The sequence below is a fragment of the Gekko japonicus genome, unplaced genomic scaffold (assembly GCF_001447785.1).
Source record: "Gekko japonicus isolate JY-2015 unplaced genomic scaffold, Gekko_japonicus_V1.1 scaffold2136, whole genome shotgun sequence".
Classification (NCBI taxonomy): Eukaryota; Metazoa; Chordata; class Lepidosauria; order Squamata; family Gekkonidae; genus Gekko; species Gekko japonicus.
The window spans coordinates 284,635-311,164 of record NW_015173201.1 but is presented as its reverse complement, the minus strand read 5'-3'; the positions used below and the strand labels follow the sequence as shown (position 1 = coordinate 311,164).

Here is a 26,530-nt window from a genome sequence, read left to right as displayed (position 1 = left end):
TCATTAAAGAGTCGAATTCGCTGCCAAATAATTTTAAGTAAATGAAAGCATTTGGGATTGCTTTCCTTACTTTGTTTGGATCATCTTAAGTTCATGTATCATCTTAAGTTCATGTATCATCTTAAGTTCATGTATCATCTTAAGTTCAATATTCAGGTTAAATTGCCGTGTTGGCACTTTGCGATCAATAAGTGGGTTCTGGGTCGCAGTTTGGGCACTCGGTCTCTAAAAGGCTCGCCATCACTGCTCTCTCCGATAGCTCCACTAAGCAAGTGGCTCCTTGTCCAATAACAGAAGTGCTATTGAAGGTAGAGGAAATCTCCTTAGGCTGGAAGAAGTTTCCTTAGTGCTTGGATATTGCCAATGTCACTCCTTCAGTCATTAAAGAGTTAGCCTGTTGGTTTATGCATGCTAACATTAGTTAGTTAGCTTAGAGCCAATGAGCTGCCCTGCAAGCATTTCCCACCAGAGTCCTCTGAGAGAGATGCAGCGACAAGGACTGACTGAGATCAAGTATGGTCCTTCAGAAGAGATGGTTGCTGACATCCTCACCAAGTCCCTCGAAAGAGGCAAGTTTGACCACCTGCTCAAGAAACTGAACCTTCATGGCTTCAGTACATGACATGGGGTGTTGGGATACTGCAAATGTCACTCCTTCGGTCATGAAAACCTGCTTCTTTATGTACGCTAATGTTCGCTAGTTAGCTTAGAACCAATGAGCTGTAATGCATGTATTCCCCACCAGAGAAAAGGGAGTTGTTATTCATAATTAGTTGAGTTTGGGAACTGCTATTGGTTAATTAATTTATTGAGAATGTTCCTTGCAGTTGGTCACGTAGGCAAGGAGGTGAGGGCAATTGGGGTAAATTTTCTCTGTTCTCACACACTCAGTCTCCAACATGAGGCTGAACCACCAAGTAGACAAGATGTAACTTAGACAGATAGGATGTTTATTATTTTATCTTCCAGTGTAACCCTCACTTATATTTTTCTAGTAAATATTTCTAAACGCTAAATAGAAGAAGAGGAGATTGGATTCATACCCCACCCTTCACTCAGAGTCTCAGAGTGGCTTACAAACTCCTTTCCCTTCCCCTCCCCACAACAGACACCCTGTGAGGTAGGTGGAGCTGAGAGAGCTCTGACTGAGAACGGCTCTTGAGAGAACAGCTCTGAGAGAACTGTGACTGACCCAAGGTCATCAAGCAGCTGCATGTGGAGGAGTGGGGAATCAAACCCGGTTCTCCCAGATCAGAGTCCACACACTTAACCACTACACCAAACATACGTTGCTTTGCTTACTCTCCTAAGAACATCCAGCACGTAGCCTGAAGGAACTTCTTCCAGCCTACTGCAGGATGCTGCCTTATATGACTAAGACGGGTTTCCAAAGCTGAGATCCACCCGAAACAGCTATACTGAGCCCCCTGCTAGTCAAAGCAGCATTTCGGATAACCACTCTTATTGTACCTTTCCCCCCAGGATCTCTGTCCGACTCACCTGTTCGTGCCTCCGTGGGTGTCACCCGTTCCGCTGCGTCATAGAATTCATCCTCGGAACTGGTATCTCCAAAGCCAGGGGGAGGAGCCAAGACGAAGCCACGTGACCCTCGCCTGCCCACTCCCTCACCCGCACTGGGCTCAGCCGACAGGTCTTGCAAAGAGCCACCCTCTGTGCCATCGCTGTGGGTGTTCTTCTCCGCACTGCTGGCGGGGGAGATGTTAGCGCAGATACTGTAGTACTCCATGGCATCATTCTCAGCCAGCTTGGACTCCAGAACGACGGCGTTTATTTCACTTTCCATTCTGAATTCTGCGTCCGACTGTGCAAGCGCAGAAGCGGGTAAGTGGGGCGGCGGAGGGAAAGAAAAGAAATCCTCTGAGGCGGCTCTGTTTTCATAATCCATCCCTAAGAAGGCCTTGTCGCTGTTGGTGAGGTCCTGGAGAGTGGGCGTGCCAAAACTGAAGAACTCCGGCCGGCTCGAAGAGCACGCCTCTAAATCGTCCTCTTCCAGAGCATCCAGAGAGTCACTCGAACCGCTGGTCTTGAACCCGCGACCCTCCGTGTTGGCCGAGTCGGAGGCCTCTGATAAGCTATCGTTTGTGTTGTCGCATCCATTGCAGAAGGTCGCCTCTTGTTCCCGCAGACCCTTCCTCTCCAGCTCCTCTTGCTCTCCTTCTTCCTCTGGCAGGGGGCTGATGCGGCTGTATTTTGGGGGGTGAGAGTCCGAAAACTGGTCCAAGGAGGAATCCACTTCGGAAGATTCTTCGGAGTCGCTGCACGTTCGAGATTCGTACCCTGCAATTCAGTGGGGGAGGGGATGGTTTGAAGCTGCTCATGCTTGCAATCTGGCCTAGGTCCTAAACAGAGATCTACAAACAATCGATAGGCAACTCAGTCCTGAGAGATCCAAAGACGGTCTCTGACCGTCAGTCTTGAATGCTGTTGGATGCTTACACAGATATTGTCCTGCCCATTCATTGATCGGGGTATGTGCCTACACTAGGTCGCCAACTCCAGGTTTGGAAATACTTGGGAGATTTGAGGGTGATTTTGATGCACTCTTGATTGTGCAATTGGAATGTCAGGGCCTTAGTCTATGGTTTTTGTAAGGGCACATGTGATGGGGAGTTTGTCTCTCTTGGGCATACATTCATGACGATGGAACGTGGGGAGACGTCGCTTCCCCCCTCTGCTCCCACATTGTTTTTGTGTCCACAGATCACCCCATAGAGCTACTATGGATTATTTTGTGGCGATAATTTAGCGTAGCCTCATAAGTAACATGATTTGCATAACAGAGTCAATAGTGGGCCCACAAGGCAGTCTGAGGATGTGAAAATGGCAGACGGTGGCAGGGCAGGAGGATGGAAATTATTTATTTAATTTATTTGTACCCTGCCTTTCTCTTCAATGGGAGGCCCAAAACAGCTTAAATCATTCAACTCTCCTCCATTTTATCCTCACAACTGTTGGAAATGTATGTGTTTACAAGGTCTGACAATTCAGTCATTATAGGGTTAACTTGTTTGCCTAGTATTGCTATTGTTTAGACCGACCTGGAAGGGATACCTGGCACTGAGCCAATGGGGAATTAGCCCGGGAAAAGTAGCTTTCTACTGTGATACAGATTGGTCATTTGTTTCAGGTGACTTCCTTTCTAGGGGTCAAGAAGAAGGAGAGAATCTCCATTACCTGTGTGCTAGTGTTGACTATAGGCAGCTTAGAAAATGTAGCTGTTAGTGTTATGTTTGTTTGTAGTAATCCCGTGTACCTTTTACCCTTAGAAATAAAGGTTTTTAAAAGCAAAGAAATCTCTTCTTTCCAATAGAGCAAGATCCATTGATAGTCTGAGTATTAAACACTATTGACTATTTTACAACAACAACAACCCTGTGAGGTAGGTTAGGCTGACAGAGTGTGACTGGCCAAAGGTCCCCCAGCAAGCCCCCAGATACTAGTCCGACATTCTTAACCACTATAATGCATTGGTCAGCACACTCCCCTCACACACCTGATACAAAGTCTTTGGGATGTCCACCAACAAACACAAGGGCTTTGTAATATGTAGCGAGGCCCTCTCAGCAGGACCCAGGAGACGCAGGTTCAAACCCCTATTTGGCCATGAAGCTAACTGGGATATCTTGAGCTAGTCACTCTGTCTAAGCCCAAATTGCCTTGCAGGGTTGTTGTGACAATAAAAAAGTTCCTTAGAGGAAGTTTTGAGTAAAAATGTATAGACCAACAGAAAAGGAGACAAAAGTGAATATCAGTAATTCATTGCTATGAGAAAAACAAAGCCGGAGATACCATGACTGAAAACAGTGCTCTCTCTTTCACGACTCTGATGCAGAGATGTAGCCAGAGCTATTTACTCCTTTAATTACATTTCTTCCAACTTTCATTGCTCTTAAAAGCATCTTTTTACCTTCCTCTGTGGAGTAGCGGTGTGTTTGGGGCCTTCCACCCCCCCACACAAATATCGAACGGGTTGGATCCACGAGCAGCTTGTAGTAGCCAGCAATGAGACAAGTCAGGTCTTTAGCACTGTTAGATTCTAGCATCAGAGTCAGCAGCTTTAAGAGAGGGAAACAATAAAATAAGCTACAATATGCCAGACATCTGCACAAACAGGGACCCACACTAATGAGTAACAAGAGATCTTTTGTTTACTCTCTGTTATACATAACAGGGGTAAAATGTACATATACACTGGGCTTTTTTTGTAGAAAAAGCCCAGCAGGTACTCATTAGCATAATAGACCACACCCAATAGCAGAACCTCATTAACATATTAGGCCACCCCCCTGACAGCACAGCTCATTAGCACATTAGGCCGCACCCCCATGTTGCCAGAAGTGTGCTCATCCAGCCACACCCACCTTTTGCTTCTTATTCTGTTTACCTTGTTTGTGGTCAAAACCCAGGGCTTCTTTTGTAGCAGGAACTCCTTTGCATGTTAGGCCACACACCCCTAAAGTAGCCAATCCTAATGAGTTTCTGCTGTTGGGTGTGGCCTATTATGCTAATGAGTTCCTGCTGGGCGTGGCCAACTCGGGAGCCAGCCGGAACTCCGTTCCTGTGCATTCCTGGCCCAAAAATAGCCCTGCATATACATTTTATCTGTATATGTACTAGAGTTTCCAGCCCTCAGGTCTCAGCAGGGGTTTCCCTGCTTTTGGGGGCTCTGATCCACTGCCAGCCACCATGGTGGTGGGGGAACCCCACCCCCATAACATGACCCAGAAGTGATGTCATCACATTGCTGACATTGGGGGGAGTAACACTCTAGTTTTTGGGCAAACTCTATGGTTTTGAAGGCAAAAAAACCCACAGAGTTTTGCCCCAAAACTAGAGCATCACCTCCAATGTTAGTGATGCAATGACATCACTTCCTGGTAATGTCATCGCACCCCACACACTTCACACATGGCAGAAGATCCCAGGAAGGATCCAGGAGCCCCCTGCAGGCTGCCAGGGAGCACCTGGCAACCTTAACATGTACTGACAACTGCATATTTTAATGCAGGGATTCCCAGCGTGGTGACTCTGGGCACCAACACATTTTCTGGCACCCACCAACTGGATGGGTGGTGCCAGATGAGCCTCTTGGCCAGTAAGTCTTCTGATTGGCCACTGGCGATCCAACTAGCTGGTTTTAGGGCTGCCAGACCCCGGGGCGGTGCTTCCCCTGATTTCAGGGGCTCCAATTCACTGCCGGCCAGCTGGCCGGCAGGGGAAGCCCCGCCCCCGAACAACCCCCTTCTGCATCAACGTTGTCAGCGTGATGCTGTCACCTGGAAGTGACATCATCGCGCCAGACACATTGTGCTGCAACGCTCTAGCATTTTGGCAAAAACTCTATCATAATTGCTGCACCATGTGCCTGGCATGATGACATCACGTCCAGGTGATGTCATCACACACATGCGCCAGATGATCCAGGGACAGACCCAGGACCCACCTGCTGGAAGCCCAGTAAGACTTAGCAGGTTTAAACGTGCCTATATCCTCATTAGGAGCTGCAGTGGCTCAAGTGGTTAAGACGCTGAACTGCAGGCTGTGGAAGGTCGGTCGTTCAGCAGTTCGAGACCCAAGTGTGCCGCATGACGGAGTGAGCTCGCGTCTCTAGTTCCAGCTCCTGCCAACCTAGCAGTTCGAAAGCAAGAAATTGCAAGTAGATAAATAGGGACCACTTCGGTGGGAAGGGAACAGCGTTCCGTGCGCCTTGGTGTCTAGTCATGCCGGCCACATGACCATGGAAACGTCTTCGGACAGCGCTGGCTCTTCGGCTTTGAAACGGAGATGAGCACCGCAACCCTAGAGTTGGACTCGACTGGCTTTCGAGCAAGGGAACCTTTTACCTTTATATCCTCATTATTATCAAAATCAAGCACTGTGGATTTTGGAAAACTACATTACAAAAATATCTCCTTCATCCGTGCACAGGGATTGTGAAAGCCGTAATTACCTTTATATCTTGGAGGTAGATTTTTACCATGCTCACTTTGTCCGATTCTTCAAGAAGCTCTACTCGGCTGATGCTCGCGAACTCGGCCAGCATGGTTACGATGTTCAGTTTGTTATTCACAACCTGGCTGATTCCGTATTTGGCTCCCACGTGATTATTCTCTCTCTGTCCTGCATCTGCTGTGAGAAACAGTCCCTTGCAATGGCTTAGCATTCACTGGCCACATCAAGCAAAGATATGCACATGCAAAGAATACATCATAGACTGAGCACCATGAGCTGCAACGTCCATATAATCTCACATTCAACATTTTCCAGTGTAAATTGAAAACACATTCAGCCAGGACCCAAACAGTGGAAATGGTTGAATGAGACATTGTTAAGAAGGGTGGCGGCGGGTCCATTAGACAGGCCAAGTTGCTGCAATTCACTCTGACCTCAAAATGCACATTTCTGAAAAGATCCAAACCTTTTAAGCATTTCGGGCTATCTTCTAAATCAGGGGTCCCCCACCTTTTTGAGCCTGCAGGCACATCTGGAATTCTGACATGGCATGGCGGGCGCAACAACAGAATGGCTGCCACAGGAGGCGGGGCCAGCCATGAAATGATTGCCACAGCTTGACTCCAGTAACACGGCGTAGATCCTTGTGCCAAAGCTGCTGCCAAAGCAACATTTTTTTTTTAATCTGCACAACCAATCAAATCTCCGATAGTCAATCAGAAGCCTTACTGGGCATAAGCCCCGCCTGGTCCCACCCACTTCCTGAAAACACTTGGTGGGTGCCAGAAAGGGTGTCGGCAGGCACCGCGGCACCCCTAGGCAGCATGCTGGGGACCCCCGATCTAAATTAATACATTGTGAGTTTGGAGTCTGGTTACTGCACGTTGCTGCCTAGGATCCTAATTCATTGCATACACGGCCCCATGAGACTCGTTTGGCCGTGACAGGGGCAGAGTTCCTAACAGTATATAGTACCCTGGAATGAGAAGAGAAAACACAATGCAAGGGGAAAAGTGCAGAAAACTCCCATATGGATGCTCTGTTGCCACTGTGCGTGCTTGTGCATACTGGCAGACACGCAGTGCCAATGAAAGCAGAACAGAAAGCCCTCGCTGTGCAGAAGCGGCCTTTAAAAATATCACCACAATGGTTTTTGGTTTGGGCTGCATCTTTGATTTCATATTTTCCCCACTGTCGTAAGCTATCTTTTGGGGCTACTGGGTGGAAAGGCGAAGTATGAATGAATGAATGAATGAATGAATGAATGAATGAATGAATGAATGAATGAATGTAATGAGTTACTGAATGAGTCACAACATTTTGGTACACTGGCTCTGATTTGATCTTCTGTATCTTCTGAAGCAAAATAGGAAGGCTTACAATAGTAATATTATTCAGGACAGATATACCTGACCATGACACAAGGCGATACTCTATGAGGCCTCACCAATATTCTTAGGCTTTACGTCAATTGATTGTAACTATAAAACTCCTTCTTTGGTCTTATGTTGCTTTATTTATTGTCTCATTATCGCGTCATTGAGCCTACACTTACAAATATTGCTTCATCACTGAAGAAGGCCACTTTGCCCAAAATGCTTCTGGTCGCAATCGGTCCCACTTGTGTGCAATGCTCTTTTTAAGCTGTGGAGTCTTGTGAGCAAACATTCCACTTTGTGAGCTACTGGCATTAAAGTTTGTTTACTCTGGAGTCATCCTTCCTGAGCGAAGACAGAAATGTGTAAGCTGGAGGCTAAAAAACTGTGAGCTAGCTCACACTCACTCAGCTTAGAGGGAACCCTGCTTGTGTGTATCGTACACTTTTATTCTGCATTGAGGCTACCATCGGGCCCATAATTGCTTTCAAATAATGGAGACTAAATAAATCATGTGTTTTTAATAATAATAAAGTTACAATTATAAGTTTTTAGTCACTGGCCCTCTACTTCACCTGTAACTAACCTTTCAGGTACTTGATTAATTTGGGTTAAGTTCCCCCCCTCCCTTTTTCTCTCTCTTTCTGAATGGGTTAATAGCCAGACGGCATTGCAAAGTATTAAGGCAGCCTGGGGTGATTGGATTCATACCCCATCCTTCACCCAGAGTCTGGAGAGAGCAGGATCGAGATCTTTGTGTCAGTAAGAGGAGGAGACTCTCCCATCTCCTTTCTTGGCTTCCCAGAAGCTGATTGGACATAACATCCCTGGCTGTGGTCCCAAGAAAACAATCAAGAACCAAACATAATTGTGCCTCCGTTGCTTCGGTTCCCTGCCGACTGTCAGCATCTCTGAAGCAACTGCTGTTGAAGAAGGGGAAGAGTGCTAATGCAAGCGTACCTTTAGGGCTTTTACTGAAAGGGGGACATGCCAGGAAAGCGGGAAGAAGAGTGAAGGGAATGGCATCAAAGAGCTCACCCTCCGTGAACCCTGGCAGCTTTGCTGCATCATCCGGTTCCTGGCAGGGAAGGCAAATCCACCCCCATCTGCTCCCTGCCACAGAGGTCCTTCCTCAGACCCATGTATTAGGGAGGGAAAAGGCCGGTGCAAGAGCCCACCAGCATCCACAGTGCAGGTGGAATCCAGCCACCCATCAGCAAGGCTTGGTGTACAATCCACTTTCTGCATAATTGCACAGAAAGCACAGACCTGTGCACAGAATTCAGTTTCCTGAGACTTCCAGCACCCTCCCACCCTCCCTCCCTTCCAATTGCTATCTCTTGAACATGTGTGGGCAATGCTCCTGAAATCTCAGAAGTCAGAGTAGGAATTACCGGTAAGCTATTTACCCCAGTGTTTCAGTTACTGTGACTGTTCTCTCTGTCCATGGACAGGAGCCCTGCTGCAGAATGACAGATGGCAGAAGGGTCGGAGACATCAGCTGTCAAGCTTCCAGCACAGAGCACTCAAGCTTTTAGTTATGCTCATGGCTTATTACTACCCCATCCCTTGCTCCTAAGTCACACCTAGAGCCATAAACCTGGGAAGACTGAAGTGATAGAAGGAAAAGTCTTCCTTTGGGACAGGAAGGTCATCTCAAAAGGGGGGGGGAGGAAGAGTGGTTATGAAAACTTTGGACACAAGGAGGAAAGTTTCCTTTTCCATTTTTGGCAGCTCTTTGGATGCATACAAGCCATGATGAAGTAAGCTTTCACCAAGTGGCTCCATCTTGTCCACGAGACAGGGGACAAGGGAGCGGGGTCCAAATCTGGAGATCTAAGGTAATGATGAACTCTTAGCTTACTGCAACATCGAGTAAAGCTTGCCTGTCCTCAAATTCAACATCATTTAGGAAGTACCTAGTGTAGGGACAGAAAACTGTGTTTTCACCTTTTCTTTGTTCCCTTGCTGAGGCCAAATTGCTTGAACGGAACATGTGTATTCTTTTTATTCATTTATTAAACTTTCGTATATTTTAAATGCTCTAAATCTGATTTCTGGACAGATGCCATGCCTATTTGGTCTTGCTAGCTGAAGTGTGGTAGTGTGAAAGGGCAACTGAGAAGCTCTTCTTCCTCGTCGCATGACAGTTTGAAGTGCAAAGTTGTGATAGATTGCCCCCCATGTTCACTTGTAGAAGGACACTGCAAAGTGCAGCAACCAGGCACTGCCTCTAAATGTCAACACATGTATGGAGTATTAGTTGTACAACTCCGTCTGGCAGGAGATACTCCTAGGAGTCATTGGTAGCAGTCGGGGTTAACTGGGTTTTAATTGGCACCCCAAGGGTTCATCTGACCTCCCAGGGGTCCTATAAGAAGGAACAGAGAAGGGCTTGCAAGCCCAGACCTTCTCAAGGACATTTTTATCCCATCCTTCCTCCAAGGCGGCGTATATCATTCTGCACTCCTCCATTTTATCCTCACAACAAAAAAGAAGTGCTACTAGTGGGGGGCAACCTTTGACTCACCAACTGGGATGTCTCCTGTTCTGGATGGTGCTGCGCTCCTCCTAAAGCAGCAGATTTACAGCTTGAGGGTGCTTCTGTTGGATCCGTAGGTGGCCTGGAGCACCTTTCAAGAGCTTTAGTTAGTGAGCCAGCTGAGGCTCTTCCTGGGCAAAAAAGCCCCCCTCCCACTGTGGTGCATGTCCTGGTGACATCTAGATTAGACTACTGCAATGCCCTTTACATGGGGCAGCTCTTGAAATAGGGTCTGGAAGCCACAATGGCTACAGAATTCTGCGGCCAGAATGCTGACTGGAATGGGTCATATGGATGGTATCACTCCAGTCTTGTTCCGTCTGCACTGTCCCCCAGTTTGCGTCCAGGCCCAATTTAACATTTGGGTGTTGATCTTTAAAGTCCGACACAGCTTGAGGCCAACATAACTTAAGGACTGCCTTACTCCTATATGAACTGACCTGTTTACTCTGGTTGTCATCAGAAGCCCTGCTACACTAGACTAGGCTTGCCAGTTCTCAGCTGGGGGAATCACCCGCTCTGGGTCCCCTCCCCCCAGTGCCAATCAGCTAGCTGGTGTGGGACTTACTGGCAACAAAAGGAGGCGTAGGGGCGCGATGCTGGTAACACTGCAACGTCACTCCCCGTGCACACTGGAAGTGATGTCATCACATCACCGGCAACGCAGGGATGCTCTGGTATTTGGACAAAAACTCTATGGTAAAAAAAATGATTTCTACCATAGAGTCCCTTGGACTGCAAGAAGATCAAATCAGTCAATCCTAAAAGAAATCAACCCTGACTGTTCCCTGGAAGGCCAGATAATGAAACTGAAGCTCAAATACTTTGGCCACCAAATGAGAAGGGAGCACTCACTGGAGAAGACCCTGGTGCTGGGAAAGACTGAAGGTCAAAGAAGACGGGGACGGCAAAGGATGAGATGGTTAGACAGTGTCATCGATGCAACGAACATGAAATTGAGCCAACTTCAGAGGACGGTGGAAGACAGGAGGGCCTGGCGGGAGCTGGTCCATGGGGTCGCGAAGAGTCGGACTCGACTGTGCGACTGAACAACAACAACAACCATAGAGTTTTTGCCCAAATACCAGAGCACTCCTATGTCACTGGCGACATGATAACGTCACTTCCACTGCACACCCAAAGTGATGTCGCCACATTGCTGGTGATTCTAGCCTAGGCGTCTTTTTGCTCTGGGTAGATTCCCACCCCCACCACTTGCCAGGGGGTCCTGGCAACACTAAACTAGATGGTTAGCTGCCTGAGAAAGGGACTTCTCAGTTGTGGCACCCAAAGTTTGGAGCCCCGTCCTCAAGATTCATCTGTCCCCCTCTGTTTGGCAGTCCCTCACTAACTTCCAGTAGCCCTCCTGTCTATGTGCCTGTGTCTATATGTTTCCATGTTTCAATAATTGCTTTAACGGTTTCATATATATCCATTTGTATTTTAAAGCTTGTTTTTATGTTGTGATTGTTTGCCGCCTTGGGGACCCTAAGATGGGGGTGGGAGGTGGCATGCAAATGTTTTAAATAAATAAAATAAACAACAACCTCGTGTGGTCGGTTAGGCTGAGAGGGATGACTGGCCCAAGATCACTCACATATCTAAAAGGGGATTTAAACATTGTCTTCCAGGTCCAACACCCTAACCATCACACCCTGTGACTTTCTAAGGAAGGGCCCAAATATCTTCCGTAATTCCTTGTCCCTCCCCTTGGCTAGCAAATCCAGGATGAATTATGTAAAATGCAAACTAAGTAACAGTAAGGGATTGTGTTATGCCAGGGGTTCCCCAGCCTTTTTTGAGCCCGCAGGCACCTTTGGAATTCTGACACAATACGACAGGTACAGGTGCAAAACGGCTGTCATAAAATGGCTACGCCAGGAGGTGGAGCCAGCCATACAATGTCTGCTGCAGCTTACCGTCAGTCACCCAGTCAAGATCTTTGTGCAGTGGTGGCAGCTGCTGCTGAAGCAAAATCTTTTTAAAAATCTCTACTGCCAATCAAACCTCCAGTGCCCAACCAGAAGCCTTGCTGGGCAAAAGCTCCAACTGGCCCTGCCCACTTTCTACAAACACTTGGTGGGCACCAGGAAAGGTGTTGGCAGGCACTGTGGTGCCCACGGGCATCATGCCGGGAAACCCTGACTTATGCAGATTGTAGGAAGTTTTTACAGGTGCAAAGTTTGGATGACCTTGGCAGAGATTGCTTTATGTTGGGGATGCTATCTCTGAAGATCACTGGTCTTTCCACTCTCTGCCAGGCCCCGGCCAGGCCTCAGCTATTCCTTTCATCACATCATTACATTGCAGTGGTGGCAGGAAGAAGGGTTGCCAGGTCCAATCACCAAGCTGGCGGAGGAATTGGGGGGATGTTCCAGGAGTGGGCGGGGACGTCGTGCAACGTGCACATGTACGAAGTCTCTTTAGGCTGGAAGAAGGCTTCTGAGATTGCTCAGTGGCATGGCAGGATAGTGGCAGGATCCACACTGGGGTCCCCAATGTGGTGTCCATGGGTGCCATACCACCTGCTGACACCTTTCCCGGTGCCCGCTGAGCGTTTTTAGAAAGTGGGCAGGGCCAAGTAGGGCTTTTACTCAGCAAGGTTCCTGACTGGCCACTGGAAATTTGATTAGTTGTGTAGATATTGACATTTGCTGCTCTGGCAGCAGCTGCCACTACAACATAAGGATCTTCACTGCGTGGCTGAAGATAAGCTGCAGAAGACACTTTGTGGCTGACTCCGTGTCCTGAAGAAGCCATTTTGTGGCAGCCATTTTGTGGCTCACGCTCACCCCACTGTGTCAAAAGGTGCCTGCAGGCTCAAAAAGGTTGGGGACCCCGATCCAAACCATTAAATGCAAGACTACGAAAAAGAAGTCATAGTGATCGTTTGGTTACTTGGATTTGCTTACTGTTTGTCATTATGCTAGATAGATATGCTGTTGTGGTCTTCATTTTGTTGTGAAATTTGTTCAGAATAAATGTTTTAAAAAAAGAAGCGTCCCACAGTGAGATAAAGGGAAGACGTATGTAAAAGCTTGCTTTTTCATCACATTCATTATTTTAATTTAAAAAACTTACCATGAGAGTAACATTAAAGATTTTCCCACCGTAGAGTTTCAGGTCTCCAAGGATCTGCAGGTAACAGAGACGCACCTGTGCTGCTGAGAGGAGGTGCTGCAATTTTTTAGAAGGACAAGTTAAGACAATCAGTTCCTGTAGAAGTCAAGGGCATTTGCAGGCACTGGAATCACTGTGCTTGAACTAACATCTAAACAGATGCTCAGCAGGCATGGGGGGATTTGATGGATCCAAGTGCTTCCAGCAAGACTAATATGCACCATGGTGGACAGGAGGGGTGTGTGGGACTGGCTGTTCCACCCCTCCTGGGCTGGTAACCTGGGGCAACTGTAGCACACGTCCAGAGTTCCATGACAGTTTTAAACATGGGAATTCTCCTGTGAAACACTCTTCGTTCTGGAAGAATCACATGGGAATGTTGTGTGCACTACTGGACACAGTACTGGAGTGAGAGCCCCCCCCATCAGATACAAACGGAAACAGAAGATGACCGATTGCCTTTCTGCTCTTAAATACCAAGGGCACAGCACAAACTGATGCTTATTCCACAGCCAGTGACAGCTTTGTCCTACGTTTGCTATGCTTTTACCAACTTTATGACATTGCCTCTGGAAGTAGTACAGTATCCTGGAGAACATAGCCATTACTAGGTATGGGCATGAACCGGCTCACAAGTATGTGACGAATTTTGGGCGGTTCATGGTTTGCAAACTCAAGTTCGTCGCAGGTCAACAGATGTGAACTTTCCACAAACTTTCAAGCAGTTTGTGGTGGTTTGTGAATGGATTCATTTCCAGTCTCTGCTCAATCTAAACATTTACCAAACTTAAAAGCAATGGGGGGGGCTTGGAGGGCATGTACAGGAGCATCTAGGGGAAGTCCTCTGTGACTTTGATGTCTCCAGCTTGCACAGGATCTGTTCACAGAACCCACACCTGTCATTTCCCCAGAAAGTACCTTCCTGGGGGCACCTTCGTTGGGGGGCTGTAAATTGGACCCTGTAAATCCAATCCTCACAAAACCTGGAGGGCAGGTAGAGGAGAGTCAGCCAGAGATTCCCATTGAGTTTGGTGTCTCTAACATGCCGGGGGGGCATTTTATCGTCTCACAAACCTAACCGGTTCATTTGGTGCCTAAAAGTTTGTGAAGATTCATGGCTAAAGTTCACAAACCGGGCATACCATGAACCACAAACCAAACCGCATTTCCCTGGTTCGTGCCCATCCCTACCCATTACAATCCTGTAAAACAACATTAGAAAATTGTATAACAAGCAGCACTGAGGCACGATGAGTATAAAGGCCAGCTTGGAGCTGGTTACCATGTCAGTCGCTTACTTAACAGCCTCCATGTGCCTATAAGTGGTCACTGCTTCTGATATTCTACAGAAACACCTGGATTGCTTTCCTCCAGCCCCTCTCCTTTCCAGGAGGTCAGAGAGGACTATTATGGTCCGTCTGTTGTCATGATAGCCTCCTGGTTTCATGCAAGGACCATGAATTCATCACGGTGCTCTTTTCTCACTTTCTTTCCTCCAGCCCCTCTCCTTTCCAGGAGGCCAGAGAGGACTATTACGGTCCGTCTGTTGTCATGATAGCCTTCTGGTTTCATGCAAGGACCATGAAGTCATCACGGTGCTCTTTTCTCACTTTAATGATCTACAGTTGGGAGCTTGGAAAAGCAGAGGGGGGCATTCTCTTCTTCTTGGGAAGGCAGGGGATGAAAGGGTTGGAAAGGGGGTTCCAGCTGTGAATGCCTGTAATAGCTGCTGGAACAGAAGGCTGCTACTGAAGCATGGAGGCTTCTGCATATGGGTTGCCTCATTAGGAGGCACTGCCTCGTAGATTAAAGTTAAACATTTTAGAATTATTTCACATTTGTATAGCCAACTATATCTTTATCCACACACACACACCCCGAATGGCCACCTTTCTTTTAAATCCATTATCAAACCTAGTATGGACTATCTAGCAAGTATCCTGGAGTACTGGCTAGAATCAGGGATAGTTTGCCATAATACAATGGCAATGAAGCGGTGGTTCAGCACAGCAATGTTGATGTGAACCTCTTACAGTGCATATGCAAAACTGGGGGTGGTGGAAAGTGCTATCAGGTCACGGTTGACTTCCAGCCACTCCAGTATGAATCCACCATGCTCAAGGGTGTGTGTGATTTTCACTGATTCCCCCCCCCCTTCCCACGGCTGACCTCTGACTCCTTCCTCCTGTCATTCCTGGGTTCCCCTGTCCCCCAAGAGCAGCATTCTGGGGGATATTTTGGATTGCAGGGGGAAGAGGGGGTGAAGAAGCTGCACTTCAGAAACCCTTCCTGGCCACAGAAACCTTCCAGGGGAACCAAACCAAGGTACTTAAGACTACCTTCATTCTACAAAGGATTGCATCAGGCCAGTCTTTCAAGAGACACGTAAAGGCAACATTACCTTTTGCCTGGGATCCAGCAAAAGTTGATTCCTCTTCATGTGAAAGCTGATGGCCTTTTTGATGTCTTTGCCTCTCATGTTTCGGAGTAACGTTGGCGAGATAAAGTTTTCTATCCCCCAATCCTTCCTGCAACAAAATGGAGTGGGGGGGGGGAGCTGAGATGATATTGTTGTGTTTAAAACAACGTCAAGAAAAAGAGTGCTTGTGGCTCTTGACAGTAGTTTCTTCCCCGCCCCCAATCCCTCAGCCCCCAATAGCATAAATGCGTTTACATTTTCCCCACCAGTTCTGTAGCTAATCAGGACATCCTATGTAATGTAAGTTTTAAAGTAAAGAAGTACAGGAGCTCCCTTTAGCGTGACCATGGTAGAGACTGACTGCCAAAAATCCAGGGTGAGTTTAAAATTGTTTGGGGGCCTTTTGGGGACACGGTTGCTGAAATCCTAAGTTCTCACTACTTTTACTCAGGACCAGGGGTCATTTCGTAGAAAAAGAGGTGCAGGAGCTCATTAGCATAACTCATTACCATAACTCATTTGCATATGCCACACCCCCTGACATCACCGGAAGTGTGTCAGAAGGCAACACCCACCACTCAGGCTCCACTGGACTGTTTGGATTGCTAGCTATTGTGGGGGGGGGGAACATGCAGATCTGTCCACACAGAGGAGGGAGAGCTTGTACCTGAATAAAACTTGGTCTTAAAGGTGCCACTGGACTGTTTTGGACCGGGGGGCCGGGGGTGGGGCTCTGCAGCTTCCCTGGCTGCTTCTTGCTCTGACTGAGGGCTGCTGGGAGCAAAGGGTGGGGTTTGTCACATGTGCCCGCCCCCTGGGCACTTTACTGCTGGAGCTCCGCTCCTGTGCGCTCCTGCAGGAAATGACCCCTGCTCAGGACAGGCTATTGTATGAAAATAAAAACCTGCTTCTTTCTTTTCCTCCTCCCCATTCTCCCATCTCAGCTTGCAAGTATTCAGCAGATGAATATGATTTATTGTGTCTGGCCACTGGCCCAAAGCCAGTGAGAATTTTAAAGATGCCACTCTGCCTGGCCAGGGACCCTGGAAGTTTTTTTGTCATCTTCTGGGCGTGGAACGGTGGTCACTGCAGGTGTGGAGGGGGAAGTATTTGTGAATTTCCTGCACTGTGCAGGGGGTTGGACTAGATGACCCTGGAGGTCCCTTCCAACTCTTATGATTCCATGATTCTATGGTCAGCTGCCCTGAGATGCCACCTCTGGCACATGGAGCCCTGTAGTGGGCAAACGGCATGAGAAGGAAAGGCTGAAGTTCCAGCTCCCTCCATGTCATGATCCCAAGCCAAATGCTGGACACTTCAGTACCCCAACATCTCATTCAGCCGAGCAAACATCACAACTGTGACGCATGCCAGACATATCTCCACACGGGAGAAATGCATAATACGTGAGGCAACTCTTAAGGGGAACTGAATGCAAGATGTTGCTTTGGTACCATGTGGCAAGGAATCAACTTTGGAGCTAGGTGAGAAGTTTCCTGTGCCCCTTTAAAAAAACAACAACCCACAAGCCTGGCATCTCTTGAACAATCATATTTTGTTTTTTAAAAAGTCATGTGGAATGTTGACCACCTATAAAGTTCCATTCCCCCCCCCAATTTTCGCCCCACTTACGCTATATATTTCAGAGATACTTTCTGTGGCTGGGCACAGGTGATAATCCGCTCTTGGATGTGGAGTGCTGCCAAACGCAAAGCGACGCTGCACTTCATCTCCACGGCAAACCTCTCCTGGAGCACATCGCTGCAGCTCTGAAATGGAAAGCGCCCAGTCAGCATGCGGGAAGAAGCGCACTTTTCATTCACAGTAAGCAATTCCCCCCCTCGCCCCACAAGCGATCGCTTCTGTTCTTAGCAGCAGAGGGCAACAAAGTCTACTGACTGGCTTCTGAGCTCTGCTGAGGGGACTGGGGAAATCGTTCCCACATGCCAGTTCATCACTTAGCAGTGAAGGAAGTGAGATGCTGGGAGGTAGGAACCACTGGTTCTGATCCAGCAAGGCACTTCATGTTCTTATGGATCTCCCCAGATTTTTTTTGTTGGTAAATAGCAGCTGTGGGATATAGATGTGCAAGATCTGAATCAGGGTCACAGTGCCACAGTGCATGTAACCGTTTATCCCCCACCCAATTTTCCTGACCGCAGTCAGACTCTTGGAATTGCTCGTTGTCCTTTTTGAGAGGGTCAAAATTATTACAGGGCTCTCTTTGTGTGGTTTACTATGCTTCCCCCTCCAATGGGGTAAATTCCCTGTGACTGATCAAATGGGGTCCTTGAAGATTTCATCATCCAGCAGTGACTTGCCCTTGTGAATGAGCCATACAGATTAAAAAATAATAATAAACCCCATCACACATCAAACGTCCCAGTCCCTTCAAACAGTGGTTTGCAATGGAAATGTCTCACACTTTCAACCACGATGTGTTGAGTAATCACAACGAGAGACTGAGATGTACACACATGCGTGAAACAGGACTGAAGTTTCCAGCGTTTGCATGACCGAGACGTGCAACTGGAGGTGGGATTTATATGGGGCATGGTCCTGGAAGAGACACCTGTCGCTGGACAAGTCATGCACACTGAGTGGCCTTGTACTGAGTCAGATCCTGTTATGTCTCCACTGACAAACAGCAGCTCACCGGGATTTCAGGCAGGTATTTATTACAGCAGCTAATACCTGATCGTTTTAACTGGAGGTTCTGGGAGCTGATTGAACTTGGGACCTTCTGCATGCAAAGCAGATGTTCTACCACCGAGCCAGAGCCCCCAGCCCTGTTAGAATTTCAGAATGATCAAATGTGTGAATTCTCATTCACATACCAAACTCTCTGTATGTATAAAAAGAGGAAATCAGGGAGAACATCTTCACCTAGTCATTTCCCTGACAGGAAGTGTTTTAGGTAGGGTTGCCAACAACCTAGAGAAAAAATGCCGCCCCCCGCCAAGCGGAGGCTTAATAGGATGTTATTTGCCAGGTGACGTTGTTTAAAACTTTGTGCCAGGAAAAGATTCACCTGACCATTTCCACATTTCCTGACCATTCAAGGAGCAAGACATTTTTTTCTCTCCAGGTTGCCTAGCCCCTGGTATTCAACCCCACCCCCCAGTTTGAACTGTACAAAAACCAGCAACAGGTAAGTTACATGGGATCTCCTCTGTTTCAGATCTAATTCTCGGAGATTGTACCAAACCTATGGGGATTCCTTTCTCTGGGGGACCTGCCAAGCAAGGATACTTTTTTAAAAACACTGAAGGTGAGACTGTGTTGGAGCTAATTTTCTGTGACTGCGATTAAGCCTCTGATACCACGGTGACAGATTGGACAGATATTCCAGAAGTTTTGAAAACTAGACTGCAATCTACTGAGAAGTCCTTCTGTAGCAACTGCACTGAAATGACGGAGGGCTTCCCTAGGGCACAAAAATGCCCTTGGTCATGTTTCTTCATCTCAGTGCAGCAAGTACCTGACTCAATGGGACAAGCGCCCCAAGCACCCTAAATGAACATGCCCACGGGGAGCACTTTCCATATCTAGTCTTTTAGATTTCAGCTGGTATTTAATTAGGTTGGTTGTGGTTTTGATTATGTTGCAGGTGTGGCCAACGATGAGGTGGAGTGAAAATATGGAAACAAACTATGACCAAGGTTATTCGTTAAAATGGTGCACATTCAAACTGAAATAACAGTTCAAAGGCAAATTGAATTAAACTTACTCAAACACACACACACACACACACACCCCGGATCTTTATATTTGTTGCTTCTAGGGCTGTACGCAGGATTCTGTGTATTTTGCACACACATTATTCACATTGTACTCTCAGATAAATTCTGTGACATCTAAAAGATGGGTAAAATCCAGACAAAGTTAGCTGTGCAAGTTTTAAGTGAGGCAAATACTTGATGGAATGTCTATTGACTTTAATTAATTTAGCCACACTTACCTCACTCTGGATTTGAGCCCCATATGTCTAATTACCTTTTAAAACAATGGTGGTGGAAAATGCTGTCAAGTCACAGCCAATTTATGACACCAATGGGTTTTCAAGGCAAGAGACCATCAGAGACAGTTGGCCATTGCCTGTCTTTATTTATTTATTTATTTATTTATTCGATTTTACCCCGCCCTCCCGCCGAAGAACTTTTTTGGTGGTCTCCCATCCAAATATTAACCAGGGCTGACCCTGCTTAGCTTCTGAGATCTGACAAAATCAGGCTAGCCTGGGCTATCCAGCTCAGTAGTAGCAGGCGTTAACAGCCATTCTAATAGCAGTTGTTCCCTCCAAGTCTGTCAAGCTTCCAGAGTCACAATATGTTTTCTGCAGATACTGAATCTCCAGTGATTTGCAAACTATAATGAAGCATTAATCTGAATAACCAAAACACCATGCACAGCCCTGGTTGATTTCACGGTATTATTTCTGGATTTATATATTAGGACACATATAATTCGGGGGGTTTTCCCTCCTGTTTGGTATTTAAGTAAAACTTAAGTAAGAATCCCAAATCCGATTAAAATTGTAATGCCCTAAGGTTTTCAGAAGCTGTACGTTTGATCATCCATCCAAACAAAATCATATTTGATTCCTGTAAAATCATATTATATTCCAAATTTGAAAAGCACCATTCCTGCCAATAATGACATGAGCCATGAGGATATGACTGAGAGAGTGAAGGGTCATCAATGTGAACTTCTCAATGGGATGTGAAGTCACCACAGAGGTTACGAAAGAATAAAACTGGAGCAATACCTCTCAGGGTTCTGTCAGGTGTGGCTAAAGACCCAAACCAAGGCAGATAGGGCTACAGTCAGACACATGATGCTTTACCACTTCACCTGCAAGTAGAGATATTCAAAGGCAACTGGATCTTGCTGCAGCAGATCCAGTGGATCCCTGGGTATAAAACAGACTCTGAAGAGACACCGGTGATTGTGAGATTCTTTCTTCTGGACTACCTGAAACGGAGGGGGGGAAAGAATGAGTGTGGGGCGTTAGACACAGAATTCGGCTTGCTAAGGACTGAAATTTTCATTTTTAAAATTAAGTTTCTAGCCCTTATGGTTGCAAAAGAGATGCTCGAAACTCTGGACAATTGCTAGCAGAATCCCAGAAGCCAGAGAAGTGGCTGAATAAAATTTCCATTCAGACAACAAGGTGTGGCATTTCAGCAGCAGAAGGACGCAAAACAATGCATATTTTTAGAATAAATTATGCAAAGTAACAGCAGTCATGCCCATGCACTGTGCACAGTTTATGCCAATAGTGGAATTTATCTCCTTCTGATGCAGGATTTCAGGGTTCCCCCCCCTCCCCCTGCGCACATAGTTTTGGATATGACTGAGCATTAGGATAAACTGATTCTTGGACCAATCTGCCCCTGAGACTACCCACAGCACAGGGACTGAGAATAAGTACTGGCTACAGGAGCAGTCCTCTCTCTTCCCCCAGCTAACACCAACATCAGTTGTTAAGAGCTAATAGGGGATTATTTATCTCTCTTTTTAAAATCCCACACATCGTCTAAGGAGCTCAGAGCCCCACGTAGGGTTCTCCCATCCTCTAGCTTGGGAGGTGGAGTGACTGAGCCAAGGTCGCCCAATGAACTTCAAAGCAGTGGGGGGTTTAATCCTTGGCCTCTTGCCATTCTAGTCCAGAATTCTAACCAGGACACCACAGTGAAGACTCGGCCCAGAGCCGGACCCTGGGGGCTAAAGCATTTTACCGCAGAGTGAGATTCAAGATCTGCAGCCTATTTATTTATTTGTTAAGAAAATTTGTATTGCCTCCTCTCCAGAAACCTGCCCAAGATGGCTTACAAAATAATAACAACAACAACAACGAGATGATGATGATGATAATAATAACCAAAACATTGTAAATATTTATTAAAATCCACCATTGAAAAGCCCAGTCTAGCAGAAAGAGACCATAAAAACAGACTATTGACAGCTTAAAATAACAATTTCCAGACTAAAAAAGGTATTAAAAGATCAACCCCTTAAATAAAAACTTGGGTAGACAAAATTTTTAGCTGGGTGCTCAGATGAAAGCAACACAGGTGCCAGGTGAGTCTCAAGGGAAATGGCATTCCACAATCAAGGTGCCACAACTGAAAAAGCCCTGTCCCTTGTTGCCACCTGCCTCACTTCTGAAGAGAGCAGGGTTTGTGAAGGTGGCGGGCTGGACAACATGAGTGGCAGTGGTCCTTCCAGTACCTGGCCCACAAGCCATTTTGCTCTTTAAAGGTAAGAACCAGCACTGTTAATTGTGCCTGGAAACAAAAGGTCACCCAGCAAGCTTCCATGCTAGAAGGGGGTGGTGGTGTTGAACCTGGGTCACCCAGGGCCCTCATCTGTCACTCTATCCACTACATCACGTTGGCTCTCACACTGGGAAGTCCATTACTTGCTTTGCTGATGAACTTGGCTGGACCTAATCCAGATGGCTCAACCTTTGGCTACCAGATGGACGGGGAGGAGGCTGTCCAGATGAGTAATTCAAACCTATCAAATGCATCTTAAAAAGATGTCTATTCCATTTGTAGAGAAAAGACTAAAGTAGGTAGGGGGGAAAGGTACTGTATTACGGTTTAGTCAGTGTATTATCCTAATCTGAAGGTTTAATGGGAAAAGCAACTCATATTTTCCTAAAGTTGCCTACAGGTAGGTGTAGGGTTGCGAGGTCCCCCAGTGCGTGGGGGATCCCCCAGTTTCTGGCACTCCCCCCCCCCGGTGCCAGCCAGCAGGCTGGTGGGGGAGAGTTATTAACTTACTACCCCAAACACGACATGCCTACGTCACCCGGAAGTGGCACGTCGGTGATGGGGGTGGTGGTCTGGTTTTGGGGCAAAACTCTATGATAGAATTAGCTTCAAACCACAGAGTTTTGCCCTCAAAAACAGAGCATCGCCCCCCAACATCACCAACATGCCTACATTACCCAGAGGTGATGCAGGCATGGCATGCTTCTTCCCTCCCCTCTCCCGGAGCATCCTGGTAAGTCCCCCGCTGGTTTGTCGTTTGGACTTTGCAAACCTAGGTAGGTGTGACTTGCAGTACATTCCAACAGAGCTTCAGACAATAACAACCAATTAAATGAGCACCATGCTCAGACGTAAGTGACAACATTACAGTATAAAGGTCAAGGGAGAAGGATACAGCTTCCCGTTGAACAACCAAACAGCATAGTTCTGAGATGGCAGCAGTTGGGGAGGGGGGATTGGCCGCATGGTAGGGCACCTGCTTGGCATGCAGGAGGTCCCAGGTTCAGTCTCTGGCATCCCCAGTTAAAAAGGATCAGGTAGTAGGTGATGTGATAGACCTCTGCCTTAGACCCTGGAGAGCCACTGTCAGTCTGAGTAGGCAGTACTGACCTTGATGGACCAATGGAATGGACTAGTTCAGTATAAGGCAGCTTCATGTATGTTCAAGAAACAACTCTTAAGGAAGGAACTGGCCCTTGTCGAGACTGTTGGTCAGAGAGGTTCAGTAAGGCAGCTTCCATACAAAAAAAGTTTACAGTGGCTGCGGTCACACGGAGCATTAGGCACGCTAGAGGGACGGAAGATAGGCGGATTTTCCAGGCGCGATCTCACCGCCACATCTGGGAAGCGTCAAGCTCCCGTGGCGAACCCAAGGCTTCCCGTGGAAGATGCATGGTAAAAAAAACTAGTACCTCGGAGGTACTAGTTTCCTGAAACCGCGGGGCAAGGGCGGGCATCTGATTGCATTTCTGGTGGTAGTTCCGGCACCCGCCCATGTCCCCTCGTAAAAAGGGGTTTTTTTTCAAAGTCTCCACGGATGCGCACAAGCATCCAAGGGAGCATGTGCACATTTGAGTTTAACCCCCCCCAAACCCCGTTTGCCCTGTGCCCCGCTTCTTTGCCGCGCCGCAGGACTGTGGAGTGATCGGCACCTCCCCCCTACCACGGGACCTCCACAGTAGGTCTGCTCGCGCAACCGCACAGTTTTTAGCCCCGGGGCAAACAGCCACGCCCCCCCCCCGCATTTTCCTGCCCGTGTGCCCGCAGCCAGTGATTGGTACTCCAGTTCACACCAGTAATCACCGATAATACACCTCTTCAGAACGATATTCCCATTTTGATGGTAGACACGTTCAGATGCAAGTGTAGGACCAGTCCAGGATGTGTATGATTGCATGAAAACAGTAGCACACAGACCCCACAATAGGAATGTGCTAAGCATAGTAACTGACCTGGGTGATGAGTTCATCATCATGAAGAAGGTACATTTTCAACACATTGTACTGCTCTTCCAAGACCAGGGCAAAGTATTCAATGCTTTGGATGGAAAGCTTTTCTTTCAAAGTGAGGATGATGTCCTGCCAATTACACATGGCAAAAAAAGAAATGCAAATTAAACAACACGTCAACCCAATAAATAAATTGGTTCATTCTCTTCAATGCCTACTCAATGGCTACATGCACAGTCATGAAGTAACGGAAGATGGTTACATCAGGAGGAAGATTTGGGACACAACTGAGGGGGGGAAATTTGGGGCACAACTGAGGTGGGCACAATCCACAAAAGTTGTCTTGCTCATACTCTGTTCAAGTGAACAGGAGCATCGTGAAAGCACAGTAGTGCCCCTGATATACAAAGCTCACTATTGCCGTGGTCTAATTTCAAGGATTACTAAACACCTAAGATCCCATTGATTTCAATCAGATGGAATCTGCAAAATGTAAATATTCCCAGAAGTGTAAGGTAGAAATAATCACAAACGACAATCCAGCACACAGTTTAAGCAAGCTGTCAATGACAGAGGTATTTATATGCACATAATTGCCCATTGGATTATCCCAGACTATTGCAAATCCACTGAACTGCAAGTGCATCCAATGAAAATAGTATTAAATTAAATCAAGTGAGACTATTATAGGGGTCCCCAAACGTTTTAAATTTGCGGGCACCCCTGGGATTCTGCCACAGTGTGGTGTGCACAGGCACAAAATGGCTGCTGTAGGAGGTGGAGCCAGCCACAAAATGGCTGCCACGGTTTACCTTCAGTCACGCAGTGCAGATTCTTAGGCTGTGGTGGCAGCTGCTGCCAAAGCAACATTTTTTAAAAATTGCAAAGTCAATCAAATCTCCAAGGGCTTATCAGAAGCCTTGCTGGAAAAGCCTTACCCGCTTTCTAAGAAGACTTGGTGGGTACCATATTGGGGACCCCTGGATTATTATGTGGATAGCTACAGATAGGTTTTGGGATACGACCCTGGAGATAATCAGACAAATGTATACTTTTGCAGCCTCCATATCTAGGCTGGATTGGCCATTTTACTCACAGGGAAAGTTCCCAGTGGGCTACTACTCTGAAGGGCTGCAGTGCTAATAATCAGTATCATACAGAGCCAAGCCCCAGTCATTCTGCCGGTCCTGCAGGCTGTTCAACCAGGCTTGCTCCAGGGCCATTTTATCTTCCCAGTCCACCCCCGCTCCACATCCTATTTTCAAGATACTAGCCGTCCCAAAATATGGAAATACATTGATCTGTGATGCATAAGCTTCTACCTTGACTCCATCCACTCACAGTACAAAAAGTACCTTAACAGTCGTGCTTGCGTCAAACTTGAAAGCTTTCGTCTGCCCGTTTTCCAAGTACACCTTGAGAACGTTGGGCATGCACAGCAAAGAACTTCCCTGGAAAACCAAAAGACAGTCCCTTCAGTTCCAGTGTTTTCTTTGGCCTGATGTCACCTAGAGTTGCCAGATCTTACTGGCCTTCCAGAGGGGGGCTCCCACGTATGTGCCATAGAGTTTTGGGCCAAAATGCTAGAGCGTTGACGGGTGACATCATCACGTCAACGACGCTGATGTGGGAGGGGGCTGTTCAGGGGTGGGGCTTCCCCTGCTGGCCAGCAGCAGGTTGGAGCCCAGAAATTGGGGGAGCCCCCACCCTAACTGGGGGTCTGGCAACCCAAATGTCCCCTCACAAGATGTCAGATGACCCTCAAGCAAGGAAAGAATACACACCTTCACCATACAACAGGACCTCTCTTTCATCAGCCTGAATGCCGCTTCCCTGCTACATCCACTACGTGTAATTGGGGTATTCTTTTCTTTGGTTGTTTTAATTTTTAATTGCCAGATTCCCTTGCTGCTTTTATCTCCTAATGTTTTCTTGCTTACTGTTTCATGTCTCTCACTTTCATATTTAATTTCCTCTTTCTAATAGCATAAGCTGCCCTGAGGATTTTGGAGAAATTCCGCAGGGCCTGCAAGACGGAGCACTTCCGCCAGGCTTTCGAGTAGGAGCCACCACCATCACTGTACCACCACCACGCTGCCATCTCTGGCGATGCAAACTGGCCTTGGGAATGGAGAACGGACAGCGTAGACCGATCAAGAAGAGACAGCAGTACCTCTGAAACATTGCACTGGAGTCCCCGTCTTGGATGATATATTGTTGTGAGCACCGATTTTAAATGTATAATGTAATCTGATTGTTTTATTTGGTTTTAGTGTTATGTATGGCAATTGCCTCTTGTTAGCCGCCCTGAACCCACGTGGAAGGGCGGGATATAAGCCTAATAAATAATAAAATAATAATAATACTAATGCTTGAAACTCAATTCCGAGGAATGTGGGGGTCCAATTAATATCAGAACACAGGCATGTGGGAAGAGGGTACGTTTAATCAACACCAGGTAGATCTGGAGAGGATATGAGGATGCCGAACTGTGTGGATGATAATAATTAAGTGCTCTCGAGTCACAGAGGACTTACGGCGACACCACAGGGTTTTCATGGCAAGAGGTGAACAAAGGTGTTTTGCCATTGGCCGCTTCTGCATAAGAATCCTGATCTTCCTTGGTGGTCTCCTATCCAAAGATTAACCATGGTTGACTCTGCTTAGCTTCTGAGCTCTGACAAGCTCAGGCTAGTTTGGGTTACCAGGCTGCTAGCATAGAGAGAGATCCTGAGAAACAGCTTTGCGGTGCAGGCCCTCAGAGCAGATGCAGAGTATGGGAATGAGCAAACAGACAGAAATACTAGAGTGACATGCGATGCGCCCCTTGATTTCCAGTTTGAGTTGAGAAATCCCAGCAGCAGCACAAG

The 26,530-nt window shown here is 47.1% G+C and overlaps 1 protein-coding gene across 1 annotated transcript in view; it reads right to left on the bottom strand.

Moving 5' to 3' along the window:
• The window catches only part of FRMPD1 (FERM and PDZ domain containing 1), a 107,417-nt gene that overhangs the window by 5,721 nt on the left and 75,166 nt on the right, over positions 1 to 26,530 (bottom strand). The window contains exons 7-15 of the mRNA XM_015422663.1: positions 25,016 to 25,111; positions 23,664 to 23,789; positions 20,285 to 20,404; positions 17,063 to 17,199; positions 15,413 to 15,539; positions 12,969 to 13,068; positions 5,972 to 6,141; positions 3,929 to 4,076; positions 1,501 to 2,298 (exon numbers count right to left, since the gene is read on the bottom strand). Of these exons, the coding sequence (XP_015278149.1) occupies positions 1,501 to 2,298; positions 3,929 to 4,076; positions 5,972 to 6,141; positions 12,969 to 13,068; positions 15,413 to 15,539; positions 17,063 to 17,199; positions 20,285 to 20,404; positions 23,664 to 23,789; positions 25,016 to 25,111 (1,822 nt within the window). The remainder of the gene's footprint in view (positions 1 to 1,500; positions 2,299 to 3,928; positions 4,077 to 5,971; positions 6,142 to 12,968; positions 13,069 to 15,412; positions 15,540 to 17,062; positions 17,200 to 20,284; positions 20,405 to 23,663; positions 23,790 to 25,015; positions 25,112 to 26,530) is intronic.